Here is a 12819-nt window from a genome sequence, read left to right as displayed (position 1 = left end):
TCAGAATAAATATGAAATCATGTAAGATACTAAGATGATATAGAATATAATTTTTTTTTACAAAGATATAGAATGAGGATGATATAGAAATTAATTAGGGTAGTAGAAGGATGATTAGTGGAGTATGTTCAACAAAAAAAAATGAGCAACATACGAATATACGATGCCATGGTGGATGATAGGCAATAAATCTGATTGTTTAGGTCAAAATGCATCTCTATTCTCCAGCAAAATCCCTTCTCTTGTAAGATCAAGAAATCTGATTTAACGAAGATAGTGTTAGCATAATGAACTAATACATTATACAAAAGTTTTAAAAGAAGGAAATAAATTATAGGAGGGAGTTTGATGAGTTTCCTTTTTCAAACATACAGAGGAACTAAACTACTTGTAACATGATGCTCAAGCGGAAGACTATAACATTGATGGTGATTAAAGGATGATGATGTTGGCGTTGGGCTTCATTGTTGGTTGGCGATCGTCATTTTTGCCTCGAATGAAAATAACAGCATACAATGGATAATTTAAGTTAGATTTATTTCATTAGAAATTTTGATTGAGCAAGATATCAATATAAAGCATAGAAGATTAGAACAAATTGCAAAAATGACGTACTTAATAGATGATAGATGCAAAAAATCTGAAAATGTAGTGGATTAAGGTTTTTTTTTTTCCTCTTGATGGGGTGGTTTTTAGGATCCCGTAGGATTAGGGGTATGGTGGTGGAGGTTAATTTATCAATTTTATGGAATGAGAAAGCTTGGTTGATTTGGAGCATTGTGGTGAAAAATGACATTCTTATTATTATATAGGATAGGATATGTCAATAAAGTTTGTGACTAAAAACCCTAATTTCCCTGAATCTTTTTTTTCATTATTATTTATTATGATCCCAAATATTTGTTTGTTTATGTGTGGACCTAAACGATATAATGGTTATGTACTTATGTGTAGACCTAGAGATGAATCTCGATCGTGATTGGATGTACAAGAGACTTGATAGTGATAATTATCTTAGGGAAACGTTTGTTGAAGGGGTTAAAGAGTTTATAATGTATGCTTGTGAGCAAGAATATTACAAACAATCTAAACTAATGAAATGTCCATGCATCAAATGCAAGTTAGTGCCATATAAGGATGTCGATACTGTTAGGATTCATTTGTACATGCATGGATTTCGTCCGAATTATTATTGTTGGAGTTGTCATGGAGAAGAATACTCTGAGGGCACGAGAGAAGGTGTTGAGTCAAGCTCTAGTGGATTGGATTCGAATCCTTATACGGACATGATAATGGATGCATTTGGCCCTCAATTTGAAGGTTTAAATGAAGAGAGCTTCCAGAATTTAGAAGAAGAGCCACATCCAGAAGCAAAAATGTTTTTTGATATGCTACTAAATGCTCAGAAGCCTCTCTATGATGGGTGCAAAGAATCTTTATTGTCGGTAGCATCGAGGGTTACAAATTTGAAGTGCGAGTATAACATTCCTCATCGAGCCGTGGATGGTTTCACATCATTAATGAGAGACATATGTCCCGACAAAAGTAATATGACAGACACTTTTCGTGCCACAAAAAAATTGCTCAAGGGTCTTGAACTTCCGCATCAAAAGATTGACGTATGCCCTAATGGGTGTTTTTTGTTCTGGAAGGACCAATCACATCTTCAAAAGTGTCCTGTATGCAACGAAGATCGATACAAGAAAAGAGCTAAAGGGAAGCGTGTCGCAAAGAAGCAACTGATATACTTCCCTGTCACACCAAGGTTACAAAGGTTGTATGCTGTTAAGGCCACCGCCACAGAAATGAGATGGCATGTAGAGAATCCACGAGAAGAGGGTATTATGGCTCACCCTTGTGATGGAGAAGCATGGAAGCATTTCGATAACACCTATAAAGAGTTCGCCGCCGAACCTCGCAATGTTCGTCTTGGGTTGTGTACGGATGGTTTTTCCCCGTTTGGCAATTCAGGGAAAAGTTACTCATGTTGGCCTGTTATTCTTACACCTTATAACTTGCCACCGGGTTTGTGTATGAAAAGACCTTTTCTATTCTTGAGCTTGATTATCCCAGGCCCAAAGAGTCCTAAAGGAAAGCTTGACGTATACTTACAACCTCTAGTGGAGGAGTTGAAACAGTTGTGGAATGTTGGAGCTATGACTTATGACGTGTCAAAGAAGCAAAATTTTAACATGTAGGCAGCTCTATTGTGGACTGTGAGTGACTTTCCAGCTTACGGTATGCTATCCGGGTGGAGTACTGCTGGGAGGTTGGCATGTCCTTATTGCATGGAGAATACAAAGTCTTTCACTTTGAAACATGGTCATAAGCAAACATGGTTTGATTGCCATCGTCAATTTCTACCTGAAGATCATGTTTTTCGAAAGAACAAAAGTGGTTTCACCAAAAATAAGGCAGAATACTCCCCACCCCCACCAAGGTTGAGTGGTGATGAACTGTGGGAGCGTGTGTCACACTTGCCAAAAACAATTGATCATTGTGAGTTAGCTCGAGATAAAACACATAATTGGATGAAGCAAAGCATTTTTTGGGAACTTCCTTATTGGCGAAAGCTTTTGGTTCGACATAACTTAGATGTGATGCATGTCGAGAAAAACTTTTTTGATCAATTAATCCATACAGTTATGAATGTTAAGGGGAAAACTAAGGATAATAAAGAAGCTAGGAAAGATTTGGCTCTACATTGCAAACGACGACGACTACATCTGCACGATGATAGTGGTGCTAGTAGTAGTAAAACGGGAGATAAGATGCCTGATGCTTCTTTTACACTTAGCAAGGAGAAAAGGAAAGCTTTATGTGAGTGGATCAAGAAATTGAAATTCCCTGATGGATATGCATCCAACCTAAGCAGATGTGTAGATTTAAATGAGGGAAAATTATTTGGCATGAAAAGCCATGATTGCCACGTGTTCATGGAGAGGTTGCTTCCAGTTGCATTGAAAGAATTGCTTCCCGTCATTGTGTGGAAGACAATTACTGAAATAAGCCAGTTCTTTAGGGATATAAGCTCATCACTGTTGAAAGTGGAGGATGTGGATATGTTGGAGAAAAATATTCCAGAGATCATTTGCAAACTAGAGAGAATTTTCCCACCCTCGTTCTTCAATGTTATGGAACATTTGCCTGTTCACTTGCCGTATGAGACAAAAGTCGGAGGACCCGTCCAGTATAGGTGGATGTATCCATTTGAAAGGTAAATTATAACTTTCTCGATCACCTATTCTAAAAAACTCTATAATTATAATTTTCAAATTATTAATCATACGTTTTCGGTTTACAATTACTACAGGTTCCTCCATCATTTTAAAAGAAAAATTGGTAACAAAGCTCGAGTGGAAGGTTCTATTTGCAATGCATATCTTACGGAGGAGATATCTAACTTTTGCACCCATTATTTTGAGCCAAACATTGACACAAAGGCTAACGACATGTGTCGAAATGTATATGAAGGTGATGAAGGGCAAGTGGATGTAAATGTTCCTGAGTTGTTCTCTTGCAATACAGGACACACCTCTAAAAAGGGAACTAAAAGCTTTTTGGTTGATGTTGACTATCGTGCGGCCCATGGCTACATCCTTTCAAATTGTGAGCTATTACAAGATTATGAAAGGTAACCACCATTATAACTCACTTAAGAACTCACTTGAAAGAGAAATTCCTTCTTAATACCTTAAAAGTTAAAGTAATTATTCTTTCAAGCAGGTTGTTTGAAGAGGAAATGGTTAAACAAAATCCACGTGTTAGTGTTAATGATGTGTGGAGGAAGTTTGAGCATAAATTCCAAGAATGGTTCAAGCAATATGTAAGCAGAATCTTATAAATCATGGTATTTTTTAATTTTTTTTAATTTTTAGTTAACTCCACAAATTGAAACGTACTTAATATTTTGGTAGGTTTTGAGTTCCGATAATGAGAAAGGAATAATTAGGACTCTTGCTATTGGTCCATCAAGAGCTGTTCAGAAATATAAGCATTATTATGTCAACGGCTATAATTTTCATACTTATGAATATGGGAAGGATAAGTCTACTATGAATTATGGAGTTTGTGTGAAGAGTTTGGAGGAGGTGAGCTATTATGGAATACTTGAGGAGGTGATTGAGTTGATGTATGTGGGGCCAACACAATGTTATAAAGCCATGTTGTTTAAGTGTTCCTGGTTTGACTCGGGAAATGGTACAAATGTGCATCCGCAATATAAGCTTGTCGAGGTTAACCATACAAAGAAGTATCCTAGATATGACCCTTTTGTGTTAGCCTATCAAGCAGAACAAGTATATTTTGCACCATACCCGAGCTTAAAAAGGGATCGAGATCAATGGTGGGCCGTGTTTCAAATGAAGGCTAGATCAATAGTTGATGCTCCTTTGGACCCATTAGCATTTCAGGAGGAGCGAAATGAGAACCCACCGCAATTATCTGAGCTAAATGAGGATGATTTTGTCCATGCTCACACGAATGAAGATGAAATGGAAGGTGTGAGTGAAGAGGATGAAGACTTGGATGATAATATTGAAGAGGAAGAGGATGAAGACTTGAATGATAATATTGAAGAGGAAGAGGAGTTCAGTTCCGAAATGTCCATAGATGATGAAGAAGATGGATATGAAAGTGATTTAAGCACTACAAGTGGTGATGTGGATTCATAGTGATAGTTGATTTGATTAAAACGTGATTGCTTATATGAGTTTTTGGATAATGTGAAGCTTGGCTAATTATAATCTATTTCATTTACTTTTGTAGTTTCGATAATTGAATCTTATTTATTTGTTATGTCCTTTAGCTATATATTTTTGAAAGTTTTTTTAAGTAGTTAGTTAGATGCCACTAATTATAATAATTATATCAATATGTATTTAGTCATCTTTGGTTTTAGTAGATATGTCTGCAGGAAGAGGTCGTTTCAGGCTTAGAGGAACATCTAGCCAGAGAGCCGACGAGCCTAATGATGAGCCTAATGATGAGCCTAATGATGAGCCTAATGACGAGAATCCAGAGCTACATATGGAAGAGCAAGAAAATCATGATATCCCAAATGACACTCTTCCTACACTCGATCCTGATGCATTATGGTTTTATCAACTTGCATTGCTTTTACCATTTATCTAAAATTCTTTAAATTTATGATTTCTCTAACTTATAATTATCACTTGCAAATAGGTTTGATCATTACTCTGTTTCAAGTACCATCACAAAAGTCATACAAAGCTTCTATGATGAACCATACACATGCTGGACCAACGCAAAAAAACATGCTAAAGACTACTGGTGGTTTTCATTTCAGGTACTCCCCTCCCCTCCCTTCCCTTCCCCTTCCCTCCTCCTACACCAGCAACACTGTTAGCACCTTCATGTCTGTATCGGCAGCACAACAAGCATCAGTCAGCATCTGCATTAGTCTATTTATCAGTTTATGTACTAATGTAGTCTATTTATCAGCACCTGCATTAGTCTATTTATCAGTCATCATCTAGTTTAGATTCTTCATTAGTCCTAACTTAAGCTTTAATCTAGTCCTGCTATCATAGTGATAGCAGGCCATTCTTAGTTCCACTAAACTATAGTAATTCAACAAATAAGGGCTTTCTTTGGCTATCTTGTTATGTGATTGGTCTGATGGCCAGGTTCTTGCTCTCCAAACACCTGTTCAACGTAGAGGGATTACTCAACTAGCTATAGATGATTCTCTTGTTTTAGCTAGCAGATTCGAAAATTTTCCTTCATGTTTTGTTTCAGGGAAAGTAATGAAGTATTTGAGAAGTACCATATTCCATATCCCCCCTCTTGTAATTCTGTTGTGTTTAATTTAGGTTTTGAATGTGTTCACTACACTATTGAATCGTGACTCTGTAACGAGTGTATTGTAGTTGTAGATATTGGTAAAATCGTACAAAATAAGATGACATTCATGCTGTCATAATATTGCATTCAGAGCTGTCATAATACTGCATTCAGAGCTGTCTTAATATTGCTGTCATAAAAGATCATAGAAGTCTTTCATCCAGGCTAAGAAAATTTCTAGCATTCTAGTTCGTAAGGATACTAGATGATTATTGTTGTTCACTGCTAATTATCAGTACATGCTTAGTGTCAATTATCAAAAAAAAGAAGGAAAAAAACACAATGTTCTGTTTAGAAAATAATATTGGCAGGCATATGAACAAGTAAATTGTGAAAGAAACAATATATAGACAGATATACTCACCGAAATTTCAAGATCCTTAACGTGAGGACAACTCTGAATGATCAAGATCAGCATCTGCATTAATCTTTAGTCAATTTTATTATTTCTTATTCTGAGCTAGTGATCGATTTTCTGAGGGATTCTCATGGGTAGGCAGGAAGATAAATGAACTTGGCTTCTTTTTTCAGTTTCTTGTTTGAACTGTGACATGTTGTAAATCAGTTGAGAATGAGATTCATATGTCAGAGTAGCAAAATTGAACAAATAAGTCCAGTTCAGGAATCTCTACAAGATACGAGTCTCGCTCAGATTTATATGGTTTAGATAAGTTCTTTAGCTCTTCTACTCTATAATGTAGCATTAGTGTATTTGCGTGTGTTTTAGCACTCTTCTTCTTTACTAGACTCACTCATAATCTCTCTTGCAATTACAGGATTATATCTTAAACTACTTCTGTACATTGAAATCTGTATAAATATATATCTTATTTGCAGCAAAGTTACACGTGGGATAAGAAACACGCATCATCAGTTGAAGTTAATTTTAGGAAGAAAGCTGCAATATCTCTTAAAGGCATGGCCTCTAGGGCCGGCAAGGCAAAAAACAACACAATTATACCTTGGTTGTCTGCAGAAGTTAGGAGTGAGCTTAAAATTCTTCGAGAATCAGACGATTTTAAGAAGAAATCACAACAATCTATTCTAAATAGGTTGGAGGGAGAAAAGAAAGGTATAAAACATAGTCAGGGATCAGTCTCAGCAACTGAGATAGCTAAACGAGAGGTATATAATATATATGTCATTATTGTAAGTTCCCAAATTTTTTTAATTTTATTTTCGAGTGTCTAATTAAATTTTATGCACATGTAAATATAATGTATAGATGAAAAAGAATGGAAAGATCCTTTCTGCTCCTGATCTGTACTTGAAAAATCATACAAAAAAGGACAATACTATGACAAGTGAGGCGGCACAAAATATATGGGTATGTGTTTCTTTCATACTTTTTTAATTCATACTATTGAAAGTTTGTTGTTTGGTATTGGTTCAAGTATGAAGATCAATGCCTCTTTTGAACACTCTACAAAAATGTATAACCAGCCATTCTCTTGTAGCGTTAATAACCTGGTAAATACATTTACTTAGCACTGTACACCTGGTCGATGTGAAAATAAAATACTCCGTATATATTACTTGTATACAATAAGTTTCTGTACTCTTGTGTGGCTAACAGACTTCTTATAAGAACTTTTCATCTTTAGTTCTAGCGGATTTCTTATTTTGTTTTCGTTGTTTGAATGATATAAATGTATGAATTTACGTATAACTCTTGGGCTTATCTTCTAATAATGTCACTTGTACAACATTCTTGTGGCAGAATAATTTTCAATCCAAGAAAGCTGCAGCACAAGCAAGTGGCTCGACTAAGGGAGATGATGAAATATTTTATGAAGCGGTTGGTGGATATTCAAAGAAAGGAACTTTTTTTGGATTAGGAAATAGTGCTGGAAACTATTTCACAAGGCCAGGAAAATCAATTACCAATGATATATCAACACCTTCATCGAGCATTGTCTCTCAACTCAAAGGTCAACTTGAATCTACAACTAGTGAGCTCACTGAAACAAACCAAAAACTCTCAGATGCTTTAAACAAGATAGAAGTGCTTGAAAAAGATGAGAAGAGGAACAAGGAAATGATCTTGGAGCTTCAAAAGAAATTCTCTGAATTTTCACAATCTCAAGCTTAGATTATTTCATTTCTGAATAGACTATATTTAGCACCTTCATGTGTTAGGAACTATGTTTTGGTTTTCGTCCTATGCGGTATTTATTTATGTTTTGGATATGGTTACTTTTAGTTGTGAACATGTTGAGAAACTTTGAGTTATTGAATTATTAATTGCGTGTTGAAGAAGCAGGCAGCCTTGTTTGTTTTGTTTGAGCTGCTGTCCAGCTATTCTGTTGCATTTTGTAGGTTGAAGTTGGTCTGGTGGTAGTGCTCCTGTTTTGCAGTTGTTGTTATGATGTTCTGCAGGTTTCTGTTTTGCAGTTGGTGTTAATATGTTCTGCAGGTTCTGACATTCTGGTATGCTTCTATACAACCTTGGTTGTATCAGTGTGTATCACCATTGGTTGGTTTTGTGTTGACTCATTAGCTTGTTTGATGGTGTTTTACATATATTCTTTTGGGCTTGTAACAGGGGGAAGAAAAAGATGTCAAATTCAATCACGTCATCTGCGATTTACATGGATGATACAGAGGTAAGATATGGAACATATCTTTGATTTAATATCTCAATATTTTCTTTTATTTGTTACAACGGAAGGAGTGTTTTTTCTTGATTAATTATCATCATGTCACAAAGAAACTATGGAAATAGCCAAGGTCCAATTCTTGAGTGATATATATTGATGAGCTTTGTACTTAAAAATTTAGTATCTGATTTTATTTAAATTTACCTATTTTATTAGTTAGTTAGTGAGTTCGTGAGTTAGAAATATAGGATTTTGTTTTGATCTGGATTTTTCAAGTAATAGCCATTGATCTGGAAGCATTGATCTGCATAATCTTCACTCATGTTCTTCAACTGGTTGTTGTCTGATAAAGCGTAGTTTGAATATTTGTTGTGGTATAAGTTGAAATTTTAATGTCCTCTTGTTTAGGCTCTTTGTAGTAGCCTATGTTTAACATTTTAAAATTTTGATATGAATTCATTACCGACACTTGGTAGCAAATATGGTAGTTTCCCCTACTTGAGACTTGAGATATACATGTAATTCATTTGGGGCTGTAAAGCCATATCATGTGGTATAAGTCATTTTATTGCTGTAAAGTCATAAAATATTATATCAGTCATTTTATTGTTGTAAAGCCATATTATACAATCCTTGGCAAACTATCTTGTAAAGCCATTCATTTTGTTGCTTTCAACTCCGTGCAGCTTTGGCTTTAGCTGCTGCTCCTGTTGCCTCTCTGATTGACACCGTTTTTATTGGCCACATTGGTATGCCGCACCTTTCTTTTCCTTGTATTCTCTTTCTCTTTAACTATTTACTGCAACATTAATTGCTAATGCATCATACTTTAAACTATACGGAAACCTTTCGATCAATCATACAAATGTTTGGCTCGTTTATTGTGTGTGTAGGCGCGGTGGAACTTGCAGCAGTTGGAGTTTCCATATCTATATTCAACCAAGCATCAAAAATTACTATATACCCACTTGTTAGCATTACAACTTCTTTTGTTGCCGAGGAGGAGACAGTGAGTAAAATGAACGCAGAAGTCAAAGATGCTGAAAATCAACATCAGCAGGAATCTGCTGAAACTGGTAACTCTAAAGAGATGATGTCTCAAGATGATGTACTTGGGAAACTAGAGGAGGGTTCTATCACAAATATTAAGAAAGATGACTCTCTTCTCAGAGAAGGTCCTTGCTACATCAGATATTTAACATTTTATCTTCTACAAACTTTTTTTAACATAATCTTTCCATGATTCTGACATTTTTCAGATTACATGGAAGTCAACAAAAGACAAATAAAGTCTCAATCAGTAGTCCTGAGAAGGTTAAAGTAGGAGGAGACAAGCGGCATATCCCGTCAGCTTCTACTGCACTTGTTCTTGGATTGTTCCTTGGTGTGTGTCAAACCATATTCCTTTTCTTTGGAGCTAAAATGCCTTTAGGAATCATGGGTATAAAACATGTAATAAGTTTCTTTGAGCATCATCTTGTTCAGTATGTTTTCTCACCCACGTATAAACAGTTGCTTAATTAACCCTCATTGATCACTATGATTTTCTGCTGAGTTCTTTCTGTGTTTGGTTATTCTGCAGGACTCCCCGATGCTACAACCAGCTCTTAAGTACTTAACACTAAGATCCTTAGGTGCTCCAGCTGTGCTTCTTTCTTTAGCAATGCAAGGTGTTTTTCGAGGTTTTAAAGATACGACAACTCCCCTTTACGCTACAGGTAAAAAGTCTTATAGTTATAAACATCAATTGCTACTCTTGACAGTAGAAATATTATGTAATTAATGAAGTAGATTTGAATAAGTACTCTGGCTCTCTTCTATTTACCATTCCGAGTTTTGTTTTACAGTTGCAGCAGATGGTGCAAATATTGTACTGGATGCAGTTCTTATCTTTGCATGTCATTTGGGTGTGAGTGGTGCAGGCGTGCAGCCATTGCTCATGTGCTCTCAAAGTAAGCGCGCTGCAATTGAAAGCATTGGTTATCATACTTAGTCTTGTAACTTTTTTTTATTAGTCTCAGACATTGTTTCGGTGTTATAGGTACTTAATGTCATTTATACTCTTATGGAGGTTGACGAGGGAAGTTTATTTGTTGCCCCCTGGTCTAAAAGCTCTGGAGTTAGGTCGATTTCTCAAAAATGGTGAGGAATAACTGAATTCAATAATCCGTATTCTTTCTCAAAAATGGTGTGAAGCTCTATGCTAACAGCTTTTAATTTACTCGGTTAGCCAGGAGCCGGGATGCAACTCCATAGACGTCGTAAGCCAAATTAAAGCTGCAGAGAAGTAGGGAATTCATAGTAGCTGTTGAAGACCTTATATGTTTTCATAGCAGTTGAAGACCTTAGTTGAAGACCTTATCTGTTCTGTTTGAGCTCAGGCAATTTTTTTTACCATAGTTGACTATGGTTAACTTTGCTAAGAGTTGTATCACCTTTATGGCTTTCAAAGTGTTGTTCGCTAGGTGTTTGTTTGTTTTCACTTGTACAAACGCCATTTTCTTTGAGTTTAATACAATGATTTTTTTACAACAAAAAATAGAACTCATTGGGTTATATAGAGTAATATATATTGCAAATATTATTATCTTAAAAATTCTTCGTCACCAATAAATTAAGAAGGTGGCTAATTTGCAACTGACTTTTTTAGTTGCAACATAGGAACTAATACATTTAGTACCAATTTAGCGACTAAAATCACTTAGTCACTAAACTACGACGGAATTAGCCAGTACCAATTAGTACCAATTTAGCGACTGCTTAAACGTTTGTTGTTAATTTGTCACTATATGATACAGTTACTAAATTGTCACGAGATCGTTGGTTGTTAATTTGTGACCACGTGATACGGTCACTAAATTGCCGCGAAATTGGTGGTCGTTAATTTGTGACTGCGTAATACGGTCACTATATTGTCACGAAATAACCATCACCAATTAGGTACTAATAAAATGTCAGTTGCTACATAGTAACTAGAAAATCTGGTAACAAAATAGCGATGATTACTAATCAGTCATCAAAAAAGCACAGATTTAGTGGTTACCATTTGGTGACTGATAATATTGTCGGTTGCAAAACTGAGACAGTTAAAATTTTGCGACCAGGTCTTTAGCGACGGATCAAATCAGTCACAAATCCGTCGCTAAAGACGTTTTGCGACTGAATTTTAATGTTTAGCGACTGATTTTTCCGTCACTAAATGTCAGTTTTCTTGTAGTGTCATTCCATGAGACATGGGTAGGTAGCCTCGCTTGGAGTCTGCCATCTTGAACCTATCAAGCACCTTATTGATATAAGTGCTTTGACTAAGCCAATCATCTTTTTAGATCTATCTCTGTAAATCTTGATGCCCAATATGTACCGTGCTTCTCCTAGATCCTTCATCGAAAAACATTTCCCAAGCCAAATCTTGACAGAGTTCAACATAGGAATGTCATTTCCGATAAGTAATATGTCATCGACATATAATACTAGGAAAGCAATTTTGCTCCCACTGACCTTCTTGTATACACAAGATTCGTCTGCGTTCTTGATGAAACCAAAGTCACTGACTGCTTCATCAAAACGTATATTCCAGCTCCTGGATGCCTGCTTCAATCCGTAGATTGATTTCTTTAGCTTGCATACCTTTTTAGCATTCTTTGGATCCTCAAAACCTTCAGGCTGTGTCATAAACACAGTTTCTGTTAAAATGCCGTTTAAGAAAGCGGTTTTGACATCCATCTGCCATATTTCGTAATCGTAATATGCAGCGATTGTTAACATTATCCGAATAGACTTTAGCATTGCAACTGGTGAAAAGGTTTCATCGTAATCCACACCGTGGACTTGCCTGTAACCTTTTGTAACCAATCTAGCTTTGAAAACTTCAAGTTTCCCATCCTTGTCCTTTTTCAGTTTGAAAACCCATTTGCTTCCAATGGCTTGGTAGCCATCTGGCAAATCGACCAAATCCCATACTTGGTTTTCTGACATGGAGTCTAATTCAGATTGCATGGCTTCTTGCCATTGCTTGGAGCTAGGGCTCGTCATAGCTTGTTTGTAAGTCGCTGGTTCATCACTTTCAAGTAATAGAACGTCATAGCTCTCGTTCGTCAAAATACCTAAGTACCTTTCCGGTTGAGATCTATATCTCTGCGATCTACGCGGGGTTACATCTCTAGGTTGACCATGATTCACACCAGATACTTCTAAAGATCTCTGAGTTTCATCCTGAATGTCATCTTGAGCATTCTCTAGAGTTTGTTGTTCGACTCGAATTTCTTCGAGGTCTATTTTTCTCCCACTTGTCATTTTGGAAATGTAATTCTTGTCCAAAAATACACCATCTCGAGCAACAAACACCTTGTTCTCA

General features: G+C 36.1%; 2 protein-coding genes and 1 pseudogene across 2 annotated transcripts; all 3 read left to right on the top strand.

Moving 5' to 3' along the window:
- Window positions 1-932: 932 nt before the first annotated feature.
- Window positions 933-2198, top strand: LOC130470054 (uncharacterized). The gene has a single exon (XM_056839614.1). The coding sequence runs from the start codon at window positions 933-935 to the stop codon at window positions 2196-2198; it is 1266 nt and encodes a 421-aa protein (XP_056695592.1).
- A 42-nt stretch (window positions 2199-2240) lies between these two features.
- On the top strand, window positions 2241-4673 carry LOC130470053 (uncharacterized). The gene is made up of 4 exons (XM_056839613.1): window positions 2241-3217; window positions 3314-3634; window positions 3727-3826; window positions 3918-4673. The coding sequence occupies exons 1-4, from the start codon at window positions 2241-2243 to the stop codon at window positions 4671-4673; spliced, it is 2154 nt and encodes a 717-aa protein (XP_056695591.1).
- Window positions 4674-8028: 3355 nt separating this feature from the next.
- Window positions 8029-10618, top strand: LOC130470052 (protein DETOXIFICATION 43-like; annotated as a pseudogene).
- Window positions 10619-12819: the final 2201 nt, after the last annotated feature.

This window comes from Spinacia oleracea, chromosome 3, assembly GCF_020520425.1.
Source record: "Spinacia oleracea cultivar Varoflay chromosome 3, BTI_SOV_V1, whole genome shotgun sequence".
NCBI classification, from domain to species: domain Eukaryota; kingdom Viridiplantae; phylum Streptophyta; class Magnoliopsida; order Caryophyllales; family Amaranthaceae; genus Spinacia; species Spinacia oleracea.
Note: the sequence above shows the minus strand (reverse complement) of the source record. Positions and strands in the feature narration are given on the sequence as shown.

Coding starts and splice junctions, on each gene's coding strand:
- LOC130470054 (XM_056839614.1), top strand. CDS start 933: ATGGTTATGTACTTATGTGTAGACCTAGAGATGAATCTCGATCGTGAT.
- LOC130470053 (XM_056839613.1), top strand. CDS start 2,241: ATGCTATCCGGGTGGAGTACTGCTGGGAGGTTGGCATGTCCTTATTGC. Junction 3,218..3,313: donor TGGATGTATCCATTTGAAAG/GTAAATTATAAC, acceptor CAATTACTACAG/GTTCCTCCATCATTTTAAAA. Junction 3,827..3,917: donor AAGAATGGTTCAAGCAATAT/GTAAGCAGAATC, acceptor ATATTTTGGTAG/GTTTTGAGTTCCGATAATGA.